Source organism: Nannospalax galili, unplaced genomic scaffold (genome assembly GCF_000622305.1).
Source record: "Nannospalax galili isolate Female #2095 unplaced genomic scaffold, S.galili_v1.0 scaffold405, whole genome shotgun sequence".
Lineage (NCBI taxonomy): Eukaryota > Metazoa > Chordata > Mammalia > Rodentia > Spalacidae > Nannospalax > Nannospalax galili.
The window spans coordinates 963,685-990,364 of record NW_008354532.1 but is presented as its reverse complement, the minus strand read 5'-3'; the positions used below and the strand labels follow the sequence as shown (position 1 = coordinate 990,364).

At 41.2% G+C, this 26,680-nt stretch overlaps 2 protein-coding genes across 10 annotated transcripts in view; one reads left to right on the top strand and one right to left on the bottom strand.

Moving 5' to 3' along the window:
* The window catches only part of Ptpn13 (protein tyrosine phosphatase non-receptor type 13), a 238,888-nt gene extending 225,740 nt beyond the window's left edge, over positions 1-13,148 (top strand). For all 7 annotated transcript variants that reach the window (XM_008851752.3, XM_029555308.1, XM_029555309.1 and 4 more), the window contains 5 exons: positions 1,186-1,276; positions 4,241-4,578; positions 7,052-7,267; positions 8,324-8,386; positions 12,454-13,148. In XM_008851752.3, coding sequence (XP_008849974.1) covers positions 1,186-1,276; positions 4,241-4,578; positions 7,052-7,267; positions 8,324-8,386; positions 12,454-12,549 — 804 coding nt within the window. In that variant the 3' untranslated portion in view covers positions 12,550-13,148. The remainder of the gene's footprint in view (positions 1-1,185; positions 1,277-4,240; positions 4,579-7,051; positions 7,268-8,323; positions 8,387-12,453) is intronic.
* Positions 13,149-18,274: 5,126 nt separating this feature from the next.
* Slc10a6 (solute carrier family 10 member 6) overlaps positions 18,275-26,680 on the bottom strand; it is a 32,771-nt gene continuing 24,365 nt past the window's right edge. The window contains exons 4-7 of one of the 3 annotated variants that reach the window (XM_008851750.2): positions 25,935-26,107; positions 21,124-21,281; positions 19,424-19,642; positions 18,275-18,974 (exon numbers count right to left, since the gene is read on the bottom strand). In XM_008851750.2, coding sequence (XP_008849972.1) covers positions 19,437-19,642; positions 21,124-21,281; positions 25,935-26,107 — 537 coding nt within the window. In that variant the 3' untranslated portion in view covers positions 18,275-18,974; positions 19,424-19,436. The other 2 variants (XM_029555341.1, XM_008851749.2) reach the window with 2 other exon arrangements.

Here is a 26,680-nt window from a genome sequence, read left to right as displayed (position 1 = left end):
AATGGTTCAGAGCCCTTGCTCCTCAGTCTGATGGCAAAAGAAACATAGCCCTACTCGGCTTTGTGGGTAACTTTGCTCCTATCCCTCAAACATTTGCTCCCTTCCTGAGCTTTGATGCCATTAAAAGGAGCTAGCTCTCACTGAGAGCTTGTGTCTGTGTGCTCGCTACTATTTATGTGTTCCTAACAGCACTTAATCCACTGATGCACTCAGTGTAGTCTTCCTTTCCCTAAATCTTTTTCCAAAAACAGTGTCTTCTTTAAGGCCTGGTGTTTAAATGTCACTATCAGAGAACCTTGTTCACCTTCTCTCTAAAGTAGACCTTTATTTTCCTCTACCCCAGCAGCTCACTAATTTCTTTAAAACATATATCACCATATTTACTTATTTCCTCATTGCCTCTCCCAGGAGCTGTCTACTCCCTGAGATCCAGAACTTTCTTTTTGCTCACTACTGTGCTCCCTGCACTTATTACAGCCTTGCATATATATAAAATAAGTATTCAACGTATCTTTGCTGTGTGAAGGAATGAATGAAAGTCAGAAAGAATTGACTACCACAGCGTACTGTCTGACCGTTGCAATACCACACAACCAATACTGTTGAGAAAATACTGCAGATGATTACTTCAGTGCAAATTTGTTTTTATATAAGTTATATTTCTTAGAAATATAGACATATTTAAGCTGAAATTAAAACAGGGCACAAAGTGCTGTCTAATAATCTAGTTGCAACATGTCTGTTAAAGTGCTGTAGTCATATGATTCTGCACTGGTAACAAACCAGTACTGACTAGGTTTATGTGAAAAACATCTTTGGCACTTGTCATCCCTACTCAGCCAGTATTTCACCCAGCACATTAAAAGTTTTTTTCACTAAGGCCTTAAATTCTAGCACTTGGGAGTCAGAGGCAGGCAGATCTCTGAGTTCGAGGCCAGCCTGGTCTACATAGCAAGTTCCAAGCCAGCTGGGGCTATAGGCAGACCCTGTCTCAAAAAAAAAAAAAAAAAAAAAAAAAAAAAAAAAAAAAAAAAAATTTCACTAAAAAAATTATCGTTTTTCCCCACCTCATAAAAAAAAAAAAAAAAAAAAAAAAAAAAGCAAACAAACCAAAATAATTTCACTGATGAAATTATCGCTTTTCTCAACCTCATGCTAACCATATGTTCATTTTGTTGCTTGTAGAATCTTCAAGAATTAAAACCTTTGGATCAGTGTCTAATTGGACAGACTAAGGAAAACCGAAAGAAGAACAGATACAAAAATATTCTTCCTTGTAAGTTCCAGTGTGTTTTAAATTGAATGTGTATGCAATATAATTTGAACTGATTTAAAATTCTTCTGTTAGCCTAACCTATCTTATTTCACATGTGGATATGAGTAGCACACATAAAGAAATTTTCATTGGTAACATCTAAATTTAGATATACAGTGCAAACGCTCTTTTAAATTATCCATGTATTCTGAAACTCAGGTACAACAATCTTAAATATTTAAGATAGTCTTGAATTTCTAAAAACTATTATTACAATAATCAGTGATGTCTAATCAGTAATTCTAAAATCTTTTTTAAAATATGAATTAGCAAAGCTGGGGAGTTAGCTTCATTGGTAAAGTTCTTAGTGATAGGTCCTTGGAGCCTGTTGGCCAGCTAGCCTAGCCTAATTCAAAAGCCACAGGTTCCAGTGAGAGATCCTGTCTCAAAAAAACAAAGTGAATGGCACCTGAGGAATGACACATGAGGTTGACTCTAAAAACACGTGCACCCTTGTACAGTGAACACGTGCACACACTTGAGCATACACATACACACACACATACACTATATATATATATATATATATATATATACCTACTTATTTTTTAACATTTTATGTATTATTTTTAATTTTATTTTATGTATATGAGTGTATTGCCTGCATGTATGTAAGTGTACCCATGTCATGCAATGCCTGGGGAGGTCAGAAGAAGGTGTCGGATCTCCTGGAACTGGAGTTATGGACAGTTGTTAGCCACCATATGGGTGCTGGGAACTGAACCCAAGTCCTCTGTACGAGCAGCCAGTGCTCTTAACCACTGAGCCATCTCTACAGCCGCTATTCCACTTATTCTGAGTTACAGAAATGTATATCGTAATGAGTAGCTAGTACACGCCATGTCTAGGGGTACTACCAGCCTACAGTAGCCTTTAAGTCATTTCAGATTCTAGAAGGAAGTAAGACCCATATTTTCAACCCATGCTTTACCAAACAATGTGATTATTTTAAACTATTTATGAGTATATATTACAAAATTTTAACTGTAGCAGCTTTTTTTTGTTTGTTTGTTTGTTTTGGGTTTTTTTTGAGACAGGGTCTCCCTGTACCCCAGCTGTCCTGGAACTCACTATGTAGACCAGGCTGGCCTTGAACTCACAAAAATCCGCCTGCCTCTGCTTCCCAAGTGCTAGGATTAAAGGCATGTGCCACCATGCCCAGCATTGTAGCAGCTTTTTATAATGTGATCAACCATACTTACATATTAATACTTTAGATTAAACATGTCACACAGATCCAGTCATCATTGGAGCCCAGCGGTGACAGATCATGTAATAGTCCAATCAAGATGAAAGACACGAAATTCATTTTGGAAAATTTCCTGTCGGAAGTCAGTCTAAGAAAGTATTTTTAAAGTGGAATAGAGCATAGTTCAGCATGAAGTAGATGGCAGTTGTATATGGCCAAAAAGTGTCCAGAGTTGTATCTTGAAGTCAGAATGGGACAAGCTATGATTACAGAATTAATGAATGTGTTTTCTGTCAGAAAACAATGAACTGAGATAAAAGTCAAGCAATAAGGGACTGGAGAGATGGCTCAAGAGTTAAAAGCACTAACTGCTCTTGCAGAGGACCCAGGTTTGATTCCCAGTACCCACATGGCAGCCTACAATTGCCCTAACTCCAGTCCAGGAGTTCCAGCACCCTCTTCTGACCTCCACAGGCACAGGTGCACTTACATATATGCAGGCAATACACTCACACACATAAAATAAAAATAATAAATAAAACATTTTTTAAAATGTCAAGCAATAAAAGACAACTGATAGATGATTTTGAAACCTATTGCTTAAATATTTTTACCTTGATAATTACAAATTATAAGTTAAATTTATACATTTAAAATAAAAATGGAACCACTGAGATGACTGAACAGGTACAGTGCTTACCACCAAACCTGAGTTTGACACCCAGAAGCCACACTGTGGAAAGAGAAAACTGACTCTGCCAAGTTGTCCTCTGACCTCCACACATGTGCTGTGGTGCATTCACCCACCACACACACACACACACACACACACACACACACACACACACATAATTTTTAAAATGAAATAAAATAAAAAATGATTTCTAATGTATACATACATGCAAATTTCTCTCTTATAAACTACTGGCTACATAATCTCAGTTTTAAAAGAGCTTTTCCTTCTTGAGACAAAGTCTCACTCCATAGCTCAGGCTGTCCAGGAACTTGGAGCTCACCTTATAGGCCAGGCTGGCCTTGAACCTGTGGCAGTACTCTTCCTCATGCCTCAGCCTCTGCAATGCTAGGATTACAGATATGAGCCATGCACTCAGGTTTATACATGCTTTTCATTGGGGCATCTTGGTTTTAGCAATTACATTTTAGCTATGTAAAGATACAATTAGACAAAAGAAAAGCTTTCATGCAAGTAAGGTATGCTTTTGTTTATTGTATTTATTTATTGTATTAACTTATTGCTTGGGTTGCAACTTAATTAGGGGCTTAAGCATTAGTGATGCAGTAAATACTTTGATAGTGTTGTATGAAGGTGTTTAGCCTATCATTCACAACTGTCTTTACTAGTTTTGAAATGTTGGTAGAGAAGTAACAAAGTCGTTTTGTTTGCTTGTCTAATTACTTAGTATGAAGTTCTAAATGGCATTTGTTAATTCTCATTTCTTCTACCAAATCTTTATCAAATTAGTAGTATATATTTAATCAATATTAATAAACCCCAGATTTCATACATACCTCCCAAGCTGATATCTTAGATATATTGTAACAAACAAAAAAAAAACATAAAATTGTGTTATGCCACCATTCGAAAGTATACTTCTATTAAAGCAAAGTTGGCAATTTCATGAGGGGTTACATGAGTCTTTTGACTCTGGTCACTTGTGACTCATGGTTACAATGCATGATCATGACATGGACAGTTTTGTGGTGGGACTTCACAGATGACACCACAAGAGTGCCTCTTGGAGATGAAGGAGGATACATCAATGCCAGCTTCATCCGGATCCCAGTGGGAACAGAAGAGTTTGTCTACATTGCCTGCCAGGGGCCTCTGCCCACCACTGTAGGGGATTTCTGGCAGATGGTTTGGGAGCAGAACTCCACAGTGATAGCCATGATGACACAAGAAGTAGAAGGAGAAAAAATCAAGTGCCAGCGCTACTGGCCAAATGTCCTCGGCAAAACAACCATGGCTAACGACAGACTGCGCCTGGCCCTGGTGAAAATGCAACAACTGAAGGGCTTTGTCATGAGGGTGATGACCTTGGAGGATATTCAGGTAAGGGATCTTTCCTTTTGGTGAGGCTTAGATACACCTCATTTCCTCATTGGAAACCAGGCTGGCCCATTTCTGTGACTGTACCAGTGTGCTTCCAGAAAAGACTTCTGGTTCTTGTTGCAATGGAAAGATTTTATCTACTATGATTTCATTTTATTTTTTTGAGGCAAGGTCTCATGTAGCCCAGGCTGGCCTCATACTACGCAGCTACTACCAACAATGACCTCGATCCTCCTGCTGTCACTTCCTGAGTGCTAGGGTCATCCGGTAGTATCTAGTATAATTTTAAATGTTTCCTCCAGTAGATACTGTATTTAAATGAAAATATGGGTCTTTTAGTGTTGCTATCCTTTATTTATGGATAAAGAGTACAAAAATGGCTCAGAAGCTATAACAGGCATAGAAAATTATTTTTTAAGGTCAAATGTCTAAATAGATTCATTCAAACTACTTTTAAAAATCTATGAGTACTGACTGGGTATAATGGTGAATGTCTTTAATCCCAGCACTTGGGAGGTAAAAGCAGGTGGATCTCTGTGATTTCAAGCCCAGTCTGGTCTACACAGTGAGTTCCAGGCCAGCTGGAGCTACAGGGAGACCCTGTCTCAAAAAAAAAAAAAATCTGTGAGGACCAAACAGGCCTCATAAAGGCAACTACCATATTTAGGAATGCATGGACAATTGCAGCATAAATTGTTGTCATTTAGATACTTCTAACTACAGTTGTCTAACACTGGGTAAATGCAGTGTGAATTAGCTAAATGGCCATACCTCAAGCAAAGACTCTCTGGTTCCTCAGCTCTGCTCTCAGTCACCTGCCTCACTCTTCCACCAGAAATATGAACTATAATGAACAATGTTCCCTCTGAAGGTTTAACTTTGTTCAACTTTTTCTTTTATGTATATACGTGTCTGTATATGTGTACATATGTGTGCAGGTTCACATATGTGCAAGTACATGTCTAGGCCAGAGATTGATGTTGGTGCCTTCATCTGTGATTCACTACTGTATTTCTTGAGAAAAGATCTGTCAAAGAACTTTGAGCTCATTGATTGAACTAGACTGACTGGTCAAGAAGCCCCAGAGATCCTCCTGTCTTCATCCCCCAGCACTGGGATTACAGGGTGGGTGTTGCTGTGCCTAGCTTTTTCTGGGGGTCCTGGGGCTCCAAACTCAGGTCCTCATGCTTATGTGGCAAGCACTTTACCCACTGAGCCTTGTCCAAAGCCCCTTTCTTAAGTTTTTCTAGAAAAGAAGCATGTTGATCCACTTCTGTTGGCATCATGGAAATGTTGCCGGAGAGCGTCCTCTGTGATTTGTTATTTTACAAAGAATTCAAGGTTAGAAAGTTTTTTCAAACCTTAACTTTTTAAAATTGACACATAAAAATTATATATATATATGTGTATGTATATATATATATATTACACACACACAAAGATATATATTCCTAGGTACCAGGTGGTACTTGCTACACTTCTACCAATTAATGCACTCAAATGGGCTTACTGTGGCTCAAGCAAGCTCAGTTGTTCAGCATTCCTCACTTGATTTTGCCATGTAATACACACATGGTAATAGAACTCAAGCCCTGGACTACACCAGGGACTCATTTAACAAGAGACAAAAAGCCATTCCACACCTTCTAGAGCTTATTTCCTAATAAGGAGATATTTGTGCTAACAGTGTGGTAGGAAAATAGAGTGGCTGATGGAAAGTGCAAAGTAGGCCCTAAGTTTCAATAGTGAGTCAGGGAGACTCGAGAAGGCTGCATTGCAGAAAAACTGAAGGTGTTAATATGAGGAAGAGGCAATCCTAGTCAGAAAGAAAATATAAAGGTCCTGAGACAAGGCCTGAGTAAGACCCAGTGCTAGAACTGTTCCCTAGTATGCCCAAGGGTCTGAGTTCCACCCCTAGCCACAGCTATGATGATGACCACACGACAGCGATGACAATGATGATGTTTTGAAGCTAGCAAACTTCTTGATGAGGCTTTGCATGTTTTTCTTTTCTTGCTTTTCTTTTCTTTTTCTTTTTGAAACAGAGTCTCCCTGTAGCCCCAGCTGGCTTGGAACTCACTATGTAGACCAGGCTGGCCTCAATCTGCCAGCCTCTGCCTCCAGTGCTGGAATTAAAGGCATACGTACACCATGACATTAGGTGTACACTATCACGTATGATGTATTGACGGAGTCTTTTCATCTTTTCCATTTTTCTTTTGATCTGACCCAATATATAACTCAAAATTTAAAAGGTCAAAATAATATTTTTAAGAACTGATCATGTAGCTGGGCATGGTGACCAGCACTCGGGAGGAAGAGGCAGGTGAATCTCTGTGCATTTGAGGTCAGCCTGGTCTACATAGTGAGTTCCAGGCCAGCTGGGCTATGAAAAGACCAAAAAAAAAAAAAACTGGTCATGTATGAACAGTACAGCATGACATTACATACTTACTCTGTTTTACAATTTCAGACAGGAGAGGTACGACATATTTCTCATCTGAATTTCACTGCCTGGCCAGACCACGATACACCCTCCCAGCCAGATGACCTGCTCACTTTCATCTCTTACCTAAGACACGTCCATAGGTCAGGCCCAGTCATCACACACTGCAGTGCTGGCATTGGACGTTCAGGGACCCTGATATGCATAGATGTGGTCCTAGGGTTGATCAGCCAAGATCTTGAGGTAAGTGCAAGATACTGTTTAATCTACTGCTTAATAATATGGTTTCTTTAATGGTATAATCCAAAGCTCCATAGATGCTGTTGCATTTTACCCTTTACAGACTGTAAATTCTCTATAAGATAAAGTAAATATTGTTACCACATTTTGGGGGAAATATTAAAGTCCAAAAGAAAAAAAATTTTAATATTTATTTTTATTTTATGTGTATTGCCTGCATGTATGTAAGTACACTCATGTTGTGAGGGCAGAAGAGGGTGTTGGATCCCCTGGAACTGAAATTATACACAGTTGGTAGCTGCCTGTGGGTGCTGAGATTCAAACTCGGGTCTTCTGCAAGAACAGCCAGTACTCTTAACCTCTAAGCCATCTCCCCAGCCCTGAAAAAATATTCTTAAAAAAAAAAAATCTCACACTCTGTTCTTGTTTTTGTTACCTATGGTGAGAAATGAATATTTTGTTAAAAGAATTAATACCTGTGTATCTGTCTAAACAATTACTCCTAATTTTTAAAAATTACTAAATAAATCAAGTAAATAACAGTATAATCTTTCTTTGACTCTAAATTAGTATAAAAACTACTGAATGGCAAAATATCTTACATTTAATAACATATAATACATAGTTAAGATCACTGTCTCTTAAAGGATTTTAGATAAAGTATATCTGCCTTGTACTTGATGCTCTTCTATCTACTATAATAATGTAAGTAGGACAAAACAGTCTAATTTGCCCTTGTTTCAGATAATTGAATTTCCACTAAATTTAAAAGATTTAGAATTTTATTCCAAACAGTAGTGTGTGAGGAATATAGCTAAAACTGCTTTTTATAATTTAATATATTATTTAAATTTCAAAGGAAAAGAAATCTGTTGAATATCTTGAGAGAATAGCCTCTAATTCCTAGAAACATCATAAATAAGAATACAGACGATGGAAAAGTCAGCTCATAGTCATCATGTCCAAGGCCATGAGAGGGAGGAGGGCGTGCAGAGTCTGCAGAAGCCACCTATGCTTCCTCCTGATTTGTATCTAATGCACTGTTCTGTGTCCTGACAGTTCGACATCTCTGATTTAGTGCGCTGTATGAGACTACAGCGGCATGGCATGGTTCAGACAGAGGTGAGTCTGCATACTCTAATGAGGATTTCTTTAAAGACTCTAATATTTCATTTATTTATTTTTATTTTTATGTGTAGGAGTGTTTTCCCTGCTTGTATATAAGTACACCATGTGTATGCAATGCCTATGAAGGCCAAAAGAAGGTGTCAGATCCCCTGGAACTGGAATTACAGATGGTTGTTAGCCACCATGTGGGTGCTGGGAACTGAACCTGGGTCCTCTGCAAGAGCAGCCGTTGCTCTTAACTGCTGAGCCGTCTCTCTAGCCCAGGACTTCAGTATTTTTTAAGTTTCTCTTGAGCCTTTTCTTTTTTATTTTTCTTCTTGAGATGATTTCACTGTGTTGCCCAGCTGAGCTAGAACTCTGGGACTCAAGCAATCCTCTTGCCTCGGTCTCCCAGTGGCTGGAACATCAAGGCATCAGCACACCACTGTGCCCAGCTTACATTAAGTTTCCACATTAAGGCATAAAATCCAACATTTTTTGTCAAAAAGGACATTTTTTTAGCATGAGGACGAATTCAGGGAAAATTTAAATATTTTAGGCTATCTTTTTAAAAATATTACCTCTTAATTTTTTAAAAGATGAAGAAGTGGAGCTGGGAGATAGCTCCATCAGTAGTACTTACAACAGCATAAGGTCCTGAGCGTGACCCTCAGTGCCCACATAAAAATCCAGGTTTGTAACCCCAGCACTGAGAAGGTGGAGTCAGGCAGATCCCAGGGCTCTCTGGCCAGCCAGCCTTGCTGAATCCATGAGTTCCAAGCCAGTAACAGACTTTGCCTCAAAAATAAGGTATATGATACCTGACAATAACATCTGAGATTTTGTTTGACTGCCATACACATGTAAATATGCACACCCATATATAATATACATACATACATATGCACTCATATGTACACACATGCACACACATACAAAAAGAAGCGCATTGTCTTTACTCAGTCACAGAATGGACAACATGTTGGAGGCACAGAGTTGAAACAGTGCTGAATACTGTTATTACTGGCATGCTTCCACTCTCCAACTTTTACAGACACAGAAGTAGCACTCTTGCTACTGGAGCTCCTCGGGGGCATGGAGAGGCCACAGCAGCTGGATGCAGAGGCCAAGAGAGCTCTGTGGGGAGCAGCCAGGCAGCTCCCTCAGGTGTCATGCTCATTTTCTCCCCTGAAACGGAACATGTAGTCTATACCCACTGATTCCCTCTGCTCTCTTTTTCCTTTATTTTGGGAAGGTGTGGTGGATCAGAATTGTCTCCATATGTCCACACAGTTGCATTTATACAGGAGTTACCATCCAGAACTTGCCTGATTTTCCATCATGTACAGTTTTGATTCAAATTAAGCCCCTTAATTATAGCCATGCTGTTTAGATAAGGAAGACGTGTTGGTCTGTATGAGCAGTGTACATTCACTCCTGTGTTCATTCAAGAGATACTGAGCCAAGTGTGGTGGTACACACCTTTAATCCTAGCACTTGGGAGGCAGAGGTAGGCAGATCTCTGTGAGATCAAGTCCAGCCTGCTCTGCATAATGAGTTCCAGGCCATAAGACTTTGAGAGTGAGAGAGACAGAGAGACAGAAACAGAAAGAGCGATCCCGAGCACCTTCTGTGTACCAGGTGCTTTCCAGGTGCCTGGGTACTCAGTATTCAGCAGGGTAGTGGTGAGTACAGCTGACTGTCCCATGCTGAGTGTGTGCAGTGCATCATGCGGGAGCACTGAACATGGGAAGTGCTTTAGAGAAGAGTGGGTGAACGGTCAGCCATGGCAGTGTGGGGGCACAATTTTAAACAGAGTGGCACTTAAGAAAGTAATGTGTTCTTCCGTTGTGTGCCCGAGCTCTCCATGTGCAGATGTGCAGCTCCAAACCCATGGTCACACAGATGGCCTGGTTAAACTAGTAGATCATAGAAGAAAGACATGAATGAAGGAAAGGGCCTTGTAGGGAAGAGGAAGGGGAGCAGGGTGAGAGGGAAATGAAGAATAATCAGAATACATTACATACATGTAGGAACTTGTCAAAGAACAAATTTAATAAAATATTTTTTTAAGAAAGGAAAGAAAGTGACACATAAGCAAAGATCTATCTGGGGAGCTCTCAGGCATGGAAGGAGAGTGGGGTGGTGGGAGCATGGAGTTGAGCTGGGCAGAGGTGAGGCCAGAGGGAGGTGACAGGGCCAGGGCTGGCACTCTGTTCAGAGCGAGGGGCAAGCTGGAGTGTTCTCATGCTCATGAGGCCTGTGGCCTGAATGACATGATTGAGTATATTTTAAAGGATGGCTCTGGCACTGCATTAGAACACAGCTGATCTGGGAAGGAACATGCAGGGCTAGAAGCACAGACTCCGTACACAGTACGTAGGGTGATTCACTACAGAGCAGTGGCTACAGGCAGAAAGAGGACTTCGGTAAGCAGGTTTGCTAACATGTGGTGATGAGAGGAGTACTCAGGAACAAGCATGGGAAACATAGAAAAACTAAAGTACAGGTGAGCAAAATTAAAAGGCAGCCTGCATCACCATTCTCAGAAAGCCCTTGACATTTTCGGTGTGCACACACATTCTTGCTCATGTGCAATGGTTGTAACTGAGATCCAACCCTGGTCCTTCTTTTACTCTGTATTTAGTACACTGTGGTTCCTGAAAACTTTTTATTTCTATGTGTCTGTGTGTCTGTATGTCTGTGTGTATGTGTGTCTGTGTGCATGTGTGTCTGTGTATGTGTGTTTGTATGTCTGTGTGTATGTGTGTCTGTGTGTATGTGCACATGCATGAGGGTGCCTGTGAATTCTGGAAGAGGAGGTCGGATCCCCTGGAGCTGGAGTTCAAGTGGTTGTGAGCTGCCCAGCATGGACACTGGAAACCGAGTTCAGGTCCTCTGAAAAAGCAGCAAGCACTCTTACCCAGTGAGCCGTCTGTCTGGCCCCATTGTGATTTCTTTCTATTTCAGACTCATAAATTCCTTGTCAAATAATAAAAAATATCAGACCCTAAATGCCATCAACTTAGACAGCAGTTTTGCCCCAATGACTCATTTTCAACACTCACTAATTTCTGTATTCTTTTGATCCAAAACTGTGAAAGAAAAATTACTTCATATTTAAAAGATATTTTATTTATTATTTTTATTTTATGTGTATGAGTGTATTGCTTGTATGTATGTGAGTGCACCAGTGTCTTACAGTGCCATGGAGGTCAGAAGAGGGCTTCAGATTCCCTTGGAACTGGAGTTAAGGTCAGTTCATAGCCGCCATGTGGGTGCTGGGAATTGAACCTGGGTCCTCTGCAAGAGCAGTCAGTGCTCTTAACTGCTGAGCCATCTCTCCAGCTCATATTTAAATATTAACTGTATTTCAATTTTTTATTGTTTGTGTGTGTGTGTGTATTTCATACAGAACATCCCAAACAATCTTCCTTATACCCGCATCCCAAATGGCACCCTACCATAGCCACCCTCCCCCCACACACACCCCTGGCGCCCATATACTCTGTCATCCCTGTTACTATCCACTGTGTCAGTGCCCCCAGCCATATTTTGTGCTGAAATATTTGAAGAAATTGATTTAATAGCTTCTTCGCTATTAATTTTTTCACATTTTAAAACAAGATGGTGAGTTCAATAAATCTAGAAGAGATTTTTAGGAGTTGGGGATGTAGCTCAGTGATACAGTGCCCTGAATTCAGTCAGTAGCACCTAAACAAAGAGCCAGAATCAGAGAGAGAGACAGAGATGAAACAGAGACACAGATGAGAGAGATTTTACAGGAGGTTTATATACTGAGACCATTCTATACCCAACCCTTGGGCATTTTCCCTTGTGTTCTTGTCAGGTTTTTTGTGGGGTTTTGTTTTGTTTTGTTTTTTGCTTTTTATGATTTGTATGACACTGCACAGTTCTGTATCCCACCTCTTAAGTTCAGCATTTAAACAAAGGTTTTCTGTATTTCCAAATTTCTCAAAACACTCCTGTGTGTATGCTCACATTACACATTAAGACCTCTTTGTCTCTCGTCTCTCCTCTCCTCTCTCCCTTTTCCCTCTCCCTCTCCCTCTCCCTGACAGGATCAATATATTTTTTGCTATCAAGTCATCCTCTATGTCCTGACACGTCTTCAAGCCAAGGAAGAACAGAAAGATGGATCTCAGCTTCCAAAGTGATGTGTAGAGAGCAGCCCTCCAGCTTCTCTACCTCTGCTTGACTCCAGCCCACTCCTGCTCTCCACTCAAACAAGGGCAGCAAGGCCACCCCGTGCTTGTTCTTCCTCAGAGGAGGGGCGTTCTCCATAAAGATAAGGAGTGTCGACATGCTGTGTTCTCACAGCCACTTTAACCTTGATAATAAGTTTGAGAACCTTATCAAAACTCGGTTAACACTAACTGAACAAAGCGGAGCTGAAGACTCAAGGCAGCGTTTGATCATAGTGGACATTGTTACAAGGACACACTTAAATCTATTTTTAATGTACCAAATCTTGTTTATAGCAAAAAATTTTTCCAGTATTTTAATAAAGTAGAGTTATTTTATAGGGGATACTTGAAACCAGTATTTAAGCTTTAAATGACAGTAATATTGGCATAGAAAAAATGTTTACTGTATCAGTTTCTAATGTTTACCATATATAAATTTCTGTAATATATTATATACTTTTTCATGAAAATGGAATTATCAGATACTTCTTTGTAACTGCATCATCTATTTGTAATGCATCATCTCACTTTGTAAATAAAAATACATCTTAAAACAAGGCCGAGGCAAAGCAAGCATTTTCAGTGTTATTTTTTTAACAACGCCCTGTCCTTTGGGGAGCCAGAGACCTCTAGACCCCAGCTGACCATCTCCCAGTTGATCCAGTCACACCAGCCATGGGGTGAGTTGATTTCTTTCTCCCTGTCTCTGAGTGCCACACTCCCAGCCTCCTATGCCTCTCTGAGAAGTAAGCAGGGGTGTTTTAAAGTGAACAGCAGCAATACTCAGAGTACTCAGCTGACCAGCAGTAATCAAGACAACAATGGGCTTCTTGGGAGACTTATGTCTGATTTGCCAAGTAGGAAGGAAAATAGCTCATCCTGGAACAGGATGCTGAGTGATTCCCTGCTCTTGGGTACTGGGAGGAGAATATTGAATGAATCCTTGCTTTTGGGTACTAGACAGAGGTGCTGAGAAGAGGATGCGCCTCCCAGTCTGTTCTACTTCTGAGCTGGTTCTGACCTGAATTTCTGATCTTACCCAAGTGCAGTGGCTTGCTGGGTCATGTACCTGTTGAGGCTCTGACAGCAGAAGACAGCATCTATAAATACATGCAGAGCCCCTGGTGATTCCTTTGACTCCCTACAAAGTAACAGGTTTGCGTCTGCCTCAGAATGGGCTTTGCATCTGTCAAGTAAACCTCACTACAGTTTCCACCTTTCCTACTTTAATCCAAAGAATGTTTACAAGTTAAGTTGTAACCGAAGCTATCATTGGTGAGGGAGGGGGGGATGTCTGTTGCTTTAAAAGCATTTTTTAAATCCCTGTTCTGAGTTGGAACCCTGCAGCCTGGTTCCTGTCAGAGGCAGATGATGTCAGGCTATAGCACCAACACTAGCACAGCTGGGGGTGGGGCATTAGCTGCCATCTGAAGCCAGAGCAGATGGGCCGGGGCAATGCTATCAGAGAATTTCTGGAAAGAATATAGCTAGGAAATAGAAGCTGGGAAGAAGATGCAAGTTGAAGTTTCTAGCATCTTAGTGGAACATTTCCCCAGCTCCAGCCCCTGGAATGGCAGGACTACTGTGGGTTAGAGTGCTAAGTGAGGCCGCAGAGCCAGTGGGCACATAGGGGCACTGTGGTTAGAGTGCTAAGCGAAGCCACAGAGCCAGTGGGCACATAGGGGCACTCAGGTGTCAAATCAGTGACTAAAGGTAGCCCTGTATTCACTGTGTACAAGAAACATCAGCCAAAGCATGAAATAGCTCAAACAAATAGTTGATTTCTAGCTTGTGTAATAATCCCAGGCAGGCAAATAACCCAATGGGGAGCCTGCCTTCCTTTTTCTTGAAGTTTTTTAAAGTTTTTTTAATATATATTATTTTCATTTGATGTGTATAAGTAAGTGTATTGCATGCATGCATGAAAGTACACCTGTGACCTGCGGAGGTCAGAAGAAGATGTCAGATCCCCTAGAACAGCTGTTAGCTGCCAGGTGGGTGCTGGAAACCAAACCTGGGTGCCCTGTCATTTCCCTAGCTCCCTTCCTTCTCTTTTTTTGGGGGGGGGGTCTTTTTGAGACAGGGTCTTCCTGTAGCCCCCGTGGCCTGGAAATCAATATGTAGACCAGGCTGACTTTGCCTCTGCCTCCTGAGTGCTGGGACTAAAGTCGTGCACCACCATGCCTGGCTCCTTTCCTCTTTAAGAACCCAGACTAAGAGCTGTTCTGTGAACAAGCAGCTTCCCGACCACGCTCAGAACCTGCATTTCCCCAGGCAGAATGGCATAGAGGGCCACTCTGGAGTGCGGAGTGTTACAGGCACCTGGCCAGGCCTGGGCAGCAGTAAAGCACGCCACTGCCACTCACTCCATCAGGGAGAAGGGGTCAGATGACAGCCCCACTCATGGGGAAGCTGGAGAACAAGGCTGGCTGAGCAGTGTGACAACTCTGTGCTATAGAAGAAGAGGCCCAAATGATAATGGAAGATACTTAAAAATTAAACCAAAGCACATTCCAAAATACATGATAGAGAAGGTGAAACTTGTGAAGAAAGTGGAACTCTGTTGATGCAAATATAAATTAGTGCAACATTATGAGGAATTATGGTGCTTCCTCAAAAAACTGGGACTCAAATGATCTTATGATCCCAATATGGCAATCTTGGGTATCTATCTGTACACCCATGTCTACTGTGGCTCAATTCACAATAGCTAAGCTATGGAACCTACCCAGGTGCTCGCCACAGATGAATGGATAGCAAAATATAACCAAGTGATTTTCATTTAGTCATAAAGATTGAAATCCTGTCGCTAGTAGGATGATGAATGTAATTGGAGGATATCATGCTTTTTAAAAAAGCCTTAATGGCCGGGCGTGGTAGCGCAAGCCTTTAATCCCAGCAGAGGCAGTGGATCTTTGTGAATTCAAGGCCAGCCTGGTCTACATAGTAAGCTCAGGTCAGCTGGGACTACGGGGAGACCCTGTCTCAAAAAGACAAAAAAAAAAAAAAAAAAAAAAACCGAAGTAGTCCATGTTTTCTCTCATATGTGGAAATAAAAATAAATTTTAAAAACCTGAGCAAATGGTCCTGACAAGGGAGCAGGAAGGAGTCTGGAGGTCAGAGCAAGAGTGGAGGAAGATGTGTGGGTATGATTAACACTTGCTGCGCACATATATGGAAGTGCATTGTGAATTCCACTGACATACAATCAGCATGCTAATTTGAAGATGCATGGGTATGATTTAGAAATACTTCTAAATTATCATGATAAGCAAAAGAGAAGTAGTTACTGAGAAAAGGTTTGTTTTTTTACAGCTGAGGTTCCAGGTAGCCTGCCAGATTCCTTAGTTTAAAAATATTTACTAAAATACAATGTGATAAAGTCAAGAAATTCAAAAACTTAGACAGCTTTGTTCAATCATAGAGGCTTAATAGTGGAAGAAACTATTCAAGGCATCTTTTCATGATGGAGATAAATTCAACAAACTAGGCTAGCCTGCACAAAATTTTAAGATCATTAAAATTTTAATATACCAGTTTGGGTTTGTATTTGAGTGCCAGTAACCAAAAAAAAAAAAAAAAGTCAACACAAGTACATAGCCCAGCTGGCCTGGAACTCACTAAGTAGACCAGGCTCGCCTTGAGCTAACAGAGATGCGCCTGCCTCTGCCTCCCGAGTGCTGGGATTAAAGGCATGTGCCACCATGTCTGGCTCCAAATATCTTAACTAAATGAGACATTTATTATCTTAAGAAAACAAACTCAGTATATGAGAGCAATCTGGCTGCAACCTCTGTCACCCCATTGGTCACCAGGGTTGATTCAGCTGACCTAGCTGACTCAGCAGATGTCCCCTACCACCATCACCACTCCATGTGCATTCCTCCCTCTGCTGCCCATTCATTCAAAGAGGACAATCGACCTGACAGAGAATGACCAGTCTCTGTTCAAGGGTATAGAGTAGCTGCACTCTACTGTGACCTCCACACAAGCCCTTGAGAAACAAGCTCAGATATAGGCCATTGCCAGATTGTCTCTACAGCTCAAGAATCCCAACAGCTTTATAATTATCAAGGAATTGGGAGGCTTCATCAGTTCCAGCTACTTGTCCATATTCTGGAAAAACTGAATTAACAAGGGGAGAAAGGGCCAGTCAGATCCTAGAACAAGAAAGTGGGATTTCTGTGAAATCACAAACAGACGTCTGCTTCCATCTGATCAGCAAAGACTATATCCCAGGTACATCTTCAACTTCAAAAAATTTAATTTAGGCCTGGGGCTATAGCTCAGCGTAGAGCACTTACTAGCATGCATAAGGCCCTGGGCGTGCTCTTCACTACACATGGAGGCTGCATATTACAGTCTTGAGCAAAACCTTGGTTCCAAAGAAAGCAATAGACACCAAGTAGCAGTAAGCAATGTGCCTTTCTAGCTCTGCCTCAGTTTCCACACTCTTCTTTAGACAATATTATCAATCTTTTATGATCTTCCTGAACCTACAAACATCGGATTTTGTGACTATTAAAAAGGTCCACAGTTGTCCAAGCAGGCGTATTTGTCTGCGTAGGTGAAGGTGCCTCTGATCCTGCTCCTGAAACCCAGTCACAGTCACAGGGACAATGAGGAGACCCTGGGCCTTGAGTCATCATAGAGAGTTCATAGATAGCCCTGGTGGCCATCCAGGGCTACCCAGTCAAAAAGAAGAAAGAAAAAGAAAAGAAAAATAGACTAAGCAAGCATAAGCATACATCTAATCCATAGAGGTAATAGAAAAACACATGGGAAAATATTTTTAATTAATGTTTTTCGAGTTGCCCACTGCCAGGCACCACTCCCTGCATGGGAAGACATACATGCCATGGAAGTTCCCAAGACAACTTCTGAAAAGGGTCCATATACACTCTCCACAGGGATCATAGGTCGCTCATAATCCACAGAAAAGGTAAACATTCATTTTTAAACATTTTGTAAAAGACTAATAAAACAGGCTAGAGAGATGGCTCAGTGTTTAAGAACACTGGCTGTTCTTGCAGAAGGCCCAGGTTCAAATCCCAGTAACCACATGGCAGCTAACAACTGCCCGTAACTCCAGTTCCAGGGGATCCAGCAGCCTCTTCTGTCCTCCTCGGGCATTGCACGACATGAGTGCACTTACTTACATGCAGGCAATATACACATACACATAAAAATAATAAGTAAAATTTTTTTTAAGACTAATAAAACATGGGTGCACTTACCTACATGTAGGCAATACACGCATACACATAAAAAATTAAATAAATAAATAAATAATAAAATTTTTAAAAAGACTAATAAAGCTAAATATGCAGAAACAAAACTCTGCAGCAAAAGACATTATAGGAAAAAAAGCTAAGAGAGCAGATGAAATGCTGACAATGTACAGGACAGGCACACAGTGGCTTGTCACTATGCCACGTCATCAGAAAGGGAACATGAAGCAGTCAGGCACAGCGGCTTGAACTTGTGATCCAAGAACTCCAATGGCTGAGGCAGAAGGACTGTTGAAACTTCAAGGCCAACCTGTTCTACATAGAGAGTTCCAGGCTATCCTGGGCTACAGGGAGACTCTGTCTCAAAAAACAAAAAACAATAAAAAAAAAAAAAAAAAAAAAAACAGCAAAACACAATGGGCAAAGCAAGCAAGTCAAAGACACAAAGAATGAAATGATCATGAATATAATTTAATGAGATATTTTTACAAATTGAAATGATCAAAAATCATTTCTTAAATTGGTGAAACTGAAAACCCAAGCCCTTTCAAGACAGCTGTAAGGCACCGTCAGAAAGCAATCTGTCCAAGATTTGGGGAGGGAGGCACTGGGCCTGGCTGCTCCCGCCACAGGAAGGGAGCTACAGGAACACACACTTGAAGGCAAAGCAGTCATTCATAGCAGCTCCACACTGAAAGGTATTTAAATATCCAAAATAAAGATGGAACAAATAAATTATGGTCCTATATCACATAACACTTGTAACAGCCACTGTTCTACAGAATGAGGTAGGTCAACATAGACAAGTGCACAAAGATCATCTGAAATATGTCATTAAGCATCTTGCAAAACAGTAGACAGGAAGCAATCCTGATGCTTTTCCAATGATTGGATGTACAGAAGTAGATTTAAAGAGCTTGTGGCTCTTTCGAGAATGAAAGCACAAGGCATTCACTACTTAGATTTGCCTTTCTTTAAATTTCCTCTAAGTTGCCTTACATACATAATCAAAAAAGATAATCCCTTAAAGATAACATCACTTAAATTCATTTTAAAATGTTTATTTGTTCATTTTTAGGTTATGTTTGTGAGTATTATACCTGCATGTATGTAAGCATACCCGTGTCCTGCAATGCCCACAGAGAGAAGAGGGTGCCAGATCCCCTGGAATTAGAGTTATAGACAGTTGTTAGCCTCCACATGGGTGCTGGGATTTAAACCCAGGTCTTCTGCAAGAGCAGCCAGTGCCCTGAACCGCTGAGCCATCTCTCCAGCCCCAAATTCATTTTTTATAAGAACTGTGTATTTCTTCCCCAATACTACAAAGCACCTACTGGAAGTCAAGAAGCCACCTAGGTCTGGCCCCTGCTCTGTCTGCACAATGGTCCCTCTCGTTGAGTTAAAATCACATTGGGAGACCAGGTTCACAGGAAGAAGGCTACTTCTCACATTCACTGGCTCCCATAGGAGACAAGAACTCAAAAACATAAAGATTTAAAAACATAAGGATTCATTTGACACATAACTCTTCTTCCTCAGTCCTGCCAATGGCACTCACATCAGCTCTGCACTGTCGTTACTGGCCACTAAGGAAGATGGAGGACCAGACTCACCAGCAAGTCCCCACTATTCACATGAAGAGATGTGGTCAATTGGCTCAAGAGCCCTGTGGTGACACACTGGTTCCAACGGCTCCAGAGTTACAGCAGCTTCGTCACTCCCCTCCAAGAAAACACCGGTCTCTCTGGGTTTCTTCTCATAGTAGATGTCTGTGCGATCCAGGCGCTGCCTCCTCTGTTTGTTCTTCAGTCTCCTCTTGTATGCCTGATATGCTGGTAATGAAACCGTGTTTAAATCCACATTAGCAAACAGTCCAATTAGGGGATACTGCATACTCATCCATATTTTGAGAGAGTTGTTTGCTTTGAATTAATTTATGTGTGAAAACATGGGAAAAAGAAGTGAGGTGAAAGAAAGCTGTGGAATGAAGTGGTGTGGTGCATCAGAATGGTGCTTTCTATCTACAGTTAGGACTCATCCGTCAAGCCTCTCAGAGCTCATTCACTTAATCACACCAAACCTTGGTATATCAGGCACTTGTCTGGGTGCTAGGCTAGATCTGGTAATAAACCCAACCTGTTGCTTCTCTAAAACTTAAGCCTCAGACTAGGAGTTTATTCTAAAAGTAATATTTCCTTTATCTCACAGAAAAACTCAGACCCTCAATGTTCCTTGTATTATTGTTACTATATTAATAGTCAATATACAATAATCCATGTATGCAGTAGTTTGATTGAGAAATATCCCCCATAGGCTCATGCATTTGAACACTTGGTCCTTAGTTGGTGGCACTGTTTGGGGAGGTTATGGAACCTTAGAGGTACAGCCTTGCTGGAAGAAGGGCATTGCTAGAGGGCAGGCTTTGAAGTTTGTAGCCTCACCCCACTTCCTGCTGCCTCTGCTTCCTGTGGGGGGCTGAAGATGTGCTCAGCCAGCTTTCTGCTCTGCCTGCTGCCATGCCTTCCTTTCCATTACGGACTCTCCTTTCTGAACTACAAGCCAAAATAAACTCTTCTATAAGTTGCTTTTGATCATAGTGTTTCATCACAGCAACAGAAAAGTAATGCAGTGTTTAGCCAATTTTATCAGTAACCATTGACCTTACTCAGAGCCTATTTCAGGGCCCAAGAGCAAAATAAGTAAATGTATATGTACATGTATGTGTCTGTGTATGCATACATTTTTAAATTTTACGTTCTGTGAAATGACATAAGAATTTACTCTAAAATAATGCATATTTGGCTATACACATGGGTAGTTAGTATATGTCAGTGTATGTGTATATAAACTTTCTGTATCTAGATCTATGCTTGTATATATGTATTATTTCTTTGTATTTCAAAAATACTTTACAGCCACTTAGCACACTAAAGTAGCTTAGCATTTGAGAAACTTCAAAATTCTGTATGAGACACAACAAATAGAAACTGACATCCAGTGAATGTTATAGTTGAGGTCAATGATCACTCATGGAGCCTTTGTCCTAAGTCCCAGAATCTAGGCTCTGTTAGTGTGCTGATTTTATGAAATATATTTGTTTCTAGTTGTAAACTTTCACTCAAGTGGCTTTTAAATTTTTTTTCTGTGTAACTCCCACTGTTCAAAGTATCCTGGTTTTGTACTTTATGATCCCCAAAAGTATCCCGCTGGAAATATATCACATAGGCAGCACATATAAAGTTGGATTGAAAAAAATGTGGATAAATCAGTTAACTGGTGTGCAGTCAAGTCTACCCAGAAAAAGTTCATCCACCTGCAATAATGAGAAATCCATGCAAAAGTTGGAAGAGTCCATAGGCCAATGCGAAGTTAAACAACTGCACCAAGTGCTGTGCAGGGAAAGACAGCTGGAGCATGGTAATGCACAACTGAATGTTCTGAGCTCCGGTCTCTACGGAAATCGTCCTGCACCTGGCAATGAAAATTTTTCAAGAATTACATACTAGCAAAAAGAACCATTCATAAGTGTTCTCTTATGTGTAAAGATAAACATGAGCTATCCGCTCAGATGACTAAAAGGGTTTATTCATTCAGCAGAAGTTAACTGAGAACCTAGTCTGTAGAGCAGTCTTCTAGGGTGCCCTGAGAGGTAGGGCCTCAAGAACCATAGGAATCAGAGTGGAAGGGCGAGATTCACACACAGAAAGATTCAGTGCAAAAGGATGATGAGGGCTGTGGTGGGAGGATGCTGTAGAATTTCAGGAAAGTCACAGGAGTGGCTGGAGAGTTTTGCAGAGGGATGAGTAGAAAGGTAACTAATGTTGGGGAAATGATAGAGAGTAAGGCGCAAGTGTGCGCTCAGGTTCTTCGGGAAGGGCTTCATGTTACTGCAAGCAAGTCTGCGTGCAGAGGAGGGCTGCAGGAGATGAGAAGGGGAAACCAGGTCAGAGGTGCGCCTCAGGACAAACTGAACAGCACACAAAAACTCTAAATGAAAATCCAACATCAGAAAAACCTGCTTTTAATGAAAGAGTTTAAAGATAAATTTCGTTCATTTCCTACTTTTTTCTATATGTATTGGTTCTTCAGATTGTAAAAAAAAAAATGAAATAAATCTTACTTGAAAATGAAAAACAGGAGAGAAAAAAGAAGTAACAGGCAGGGATTTGGAGAATAGGCAGTTTCGTTTGTCCCCAATTTCTTGGGCGTCTGTAGAGATGTGAGAACTGGGTCTCAGTGTGGTGGCAGCAAGGTGGGCAGTGCGGGGGGGGCAATGCTTTTGGGGGCCGGGGGCGGTAGCAATGCTTTTAACTGGCAGGTTTTGTGATGAGCATTTTGTTTCTACCTACCCTCATGCAAACACTTTCCTCCTCCTCCCACTTCTTTCCTACACTTATCAGTAGCTTGGTGTGATTAAGTGCCAAAGCTTAATGGTCATACCTGGACCATTCACAGCACATGCAGCATCTCAGGCCTCTTCTTAGGCCATTAACTATTTGGAAGACAAGACAGCTGGCGACACCTTGCCAGAAGGATCCTTGCTTTCTCTCCAGATCCAGTTACAACTCTCCACCGCTCAGCATCTGTGTTCTTAACTAGAGACTTTGGAATCAAGCCCAGGTTCAAATCCAAACTCCACAATTTTCTAGTTCTAGGAACTTGGTTAAATCCCTTAGCTATTCTGAAGGACTCGCTCATGGGTAGAAAAAGGATGACAGTCATACCTACCTCCCAGAGTGCAATGAGAAGAAAACCGGCTAGATGGGTAGGAGCCTCCGCCAGTACTTGTGCTATGCTCAGGGTTCCTTGGTGAAATAGAAGGTCAACCCAAACTTCCAAACTCCCACATTTAAAATTCTGCCACTTTCCTTTAATAATTCTTTTCTCATTTTAAACATAAATTTGCTCACTGAAAAACTTAGAAAATATACCAAAGAACTGAAATTACCCTTAATCTCACCACTCAAAATTGCCATTTGTGTTATTTCTTCAGGTATTTTCTCATATTCCTTTTGTTTTTTTCCACAAAGTAGAAATCAAAATGAACACCACGTTATGCCCTTCCTAAAAAAGGATTTTAAAATAAAATGTAGCTCTGGGGTATTTTGCAACATCATTGAAGTTGATGCATCATATCCACCACATGGATGCTTCATGAATATACATCGCCCTATTGTTAGATATTTAAATTTTTTCCATTTTCACATTTATAAGTGGCATTGCAATTAACATTTTAGCACATCAGTATTCATGTGCATATCTGATGGACCTGTCTTTAAAGCAGATAGCTGCTGAGTGTGGTGGCCCAAACCTGTAATCCCAGCAGTCAAGAAGCTGAGGCAGGAGAATAGAAAGTTCAAGGCCATCCAGGATTACAACCTGCCTCAACCAAAATTACTGAGTTAACCACTATCGTAGTTACGCTCTGCTGGTATGATGAAAACACTGACCAAAACCAACTTGGGAAGGAATGGGTTTATTTTATCTCCCAGGGCACAGTTTACTACTGAGGAAAATCAGGGTGGGAACTCAGGGCAGGAACTAAAGCACAGGCCATGGAGGAATTCTGCTTACTGGCTTGCTCCTCTGGCCTGCACTAAGTCTGCTTTCTTATACAACAGAGAACCACCTGCCTGGGGTGGCACCACCCACAGTGGGATGGGCCCTCCCACATCACTCAACATTCGAGAAAATGCCCCCACAGACATGGCCACAGGCCAATCCAATGAAGAAAATTCCTCAACTGCAGGTCCCTCTTCCCAGGGATGCCAAGTTGACAACTGAAGCTGTCCAGCACAGCACCATAAACATCTATAAGACTGTGCATATGACATTAAACTGCGTTTCAGAAAACCTGTGCCCACTGTTGTTATTGTTCCTCCTCATTATTGTATAACACTCACCTTCTTACATGCATGCCAACATTGAGCACTATCATTTTTAATATTCTACAGTATTTATAAAGTAGTATACCCCAATTTGAATATTTCAGACAAACTCCTGTATTTTGCATAAGTAGTAAATCTTTTTTATTTTTTTTATTTATTATTTTTATTTTATGTGTATGTGTGTATTGTCTGCATGTAGGTAAGTGCACCCCTGTCATGCAATGCCCACAGAGGACAGAAGAGGCCGTCAGCTCCCCTGGAACTGGAGTTATGGAGAGTTATTAGCTGCCATGTGGGTGCTGAGATTCAAACCCAGGTCATCTGCAAGAACAGCCAGTGTTCTTAACTACTGAGCCATCTCTCCAGCCCCATAAGTAGTCATTCTTAAAAATTTGGCACAACCAGAAGGCAATATGCAGATGGCTGGAGGAGAACTGTCTCCTATAATTCTGCTCAACAACAGACCCCAAGTGCTGCACTATCAACATGTCATACAAGATGCTCATGCTGGTGCAATAATGGAGCGTCTAGTGTATGTACAACCAGCAAATTTTCAATTAGATATAATGCCTGTTCCTAGGGGTGAAACACACATCTGGTACGATAGACCAAGCCAACCCCCAGCGGTAGGGGAGGAGATAGGCCCCAGTGGGGAAGCCGCTGCAATTGTTTTGTTAAATGGATGTGATGTACCTGCTAAAACACCATCCAAGCATTTGCATTTACACCCATAGGTTAAGTTATTATAGCAGCCACTGTTTAGATGTTCTTTCTTCTTTCTGTTGCTATTTTTATAGTAGATGGAATCCCACTGAAATGGGCCAATAGCCCATGGAACACAGTTGATGCAGAGACCCAAAAGTTCAGTGCCTTGCCACAGTGGGAGGAAGAGCACCCCACACCTACCATCCCCTCCAAAGCTCAGGGACTTTTGCTGAAGATGTTGGCAGGAAGAATGTAACAGCCAGAGGAAGGGGTGGAGTGCTAACTGGAAATGTCCTCCAATCACTATGCTGGCAAGTTATAGTCACACCTCCTTCCCATGCTTGTCAAAGAGTCGAGGGGGAGTCAGTTACCCTTCCCATTCCAACCAGTGGACCTTAGGTGCATGTGGGGGAGGGGCTGAGGATATATAAGCTAAGAACACAATGAGGCACCTCTCTCGCCATTTTGTGCACTGTCGGGAAGTCATAGGACTTTTTTTTTTTTTTGAGTGTGGACTTTCCAGCACAGCCATAAATGGGAGGGGGCACTCTTCTGTAAATAAACCCCCACTTTATGCTCTGTTAGCAAGCCTAATAAACTCATTAGGGTTTTCCAAAAAAAAAAAAGACAAAGCTAATGGAAACCTTCATTATTCCACCAAAGTTGACCCCATGTTAGCAATCCTTTGGTCTTTGATTTCTTACTATTTTCCCCACCTTAAACTTCATTGTATATATATTGTTACATAACCTGTTTCAAGATACTTCTGGGAAAATGTGTTAAAAATTGCCTGTCTTTGAAATAATAAAAGTATTATAATTTTTTTTAATTGGCATAATGAATAGGAACTTAATATCTCTCTCTCTCTCTCTTTATTTTTTTATTTTTTTGTCTTTTTGAGAGAGGGTCTCCCTGTAGCCCCAGCTGGCCTGGAACTTACTTTGCAGACCAGGCTGGCCTCAAACTCACAGAGGTCTGCCTGCCTGTGCCTCCCGAGTGCTGGGATTAAAGGCATGCCCTGCAAGAACTTAATCTCTTAGAATTTGTCATGCCTACCACTCCTCCTAATGATCCTTAGAATTCAGATACCACCTTTCGGTCAGTTTTATGGTTGAGACAGGGTCTTGCTATGGAGTCCTGGCTGGACTTGAATTGTCCATTACTGGAATATAAAGAGAAATGCATCCAGAGATCAACAAGTGACACTAAAACCCTAATCTTAAATTCTCAAATTATAACTCCCATCATTGTGAAACTGGCAGTAGCCTACACAAAGAATTAGTAGGATCCCTTCACATTCTTTCTGTCATTTCCTGTACCAACCACCATGTATGAAGAAACCCTTCCTGTCTCCTAAAATCAAAACCTGCCAGTGCCAGTGTGCTCAGTGCACTTTCCTTAAAAAAGCATTTGGGAGCTGGGGATGTAGCAAAGAGGTAGCGTTTGGGTCTAGCATACACAAGTCCAAATTTTAGCCCCAGCATCTCTCCCCAACACACAGCTTATAGATAACGAGATAATGTAACTGTACCTTTGCCAGGATTGGTGGGTGAGCAATGCCAGTAGGAAGCCTGTAACATGGCCCACCAAAGGGAAGATGAAGCTGATGATCAGAAGAGTGATATCTAAATCCCATCCCTTTGCCAGCACCATACCAGTGACTGCAACCACCAGAAGGAGGATCCCACCAGCAACGGCCCCAATCTAAAGCAAAGCAACAAAATAAGTACACAGAAACATCATGGGTACGCTCCTCAGTAATGCAAAGTTCCTCAAAGCTGCAAAAGGTTTAAAAATTAGAAGTTCTAGAGGAAGGAACTCAGAAACTGTTACATTAAAGTAGCCTTCCCTTAGCCACGAAGGAAGTGTTTCATGATTCACAGTGAATGCCTAAAATCAGACATAGTACTGGATCCTGTACATCCAATCTTCTTCCTGTATATGCATACCTATGATGGAGTAGATTATCAACTAACGGGAAAAGAACAAATAAGTTGTCTCTGATCAGGACCAGTGTGTAATGAAACAAAAAAATATGTAATCACAGTACATAGTAAATAATATAAACAATGGAAAGAGGTATCCAGGGCAGTCTAGACTGGGCAGTATAGGTGCTGTCCTAGTTTTCTTTCCATTGCTGTAATAAAACACACTGGCCAAAAGCAACTTAAAGGAGGAAAGGGATTATTTGGCTTTCACTTCCAGGTCTCAGTCCATCATTGAGAGAAGTCAGGACAAGAACTTGAGGCAGGAACCATGGAGGACAGACCTTTATTT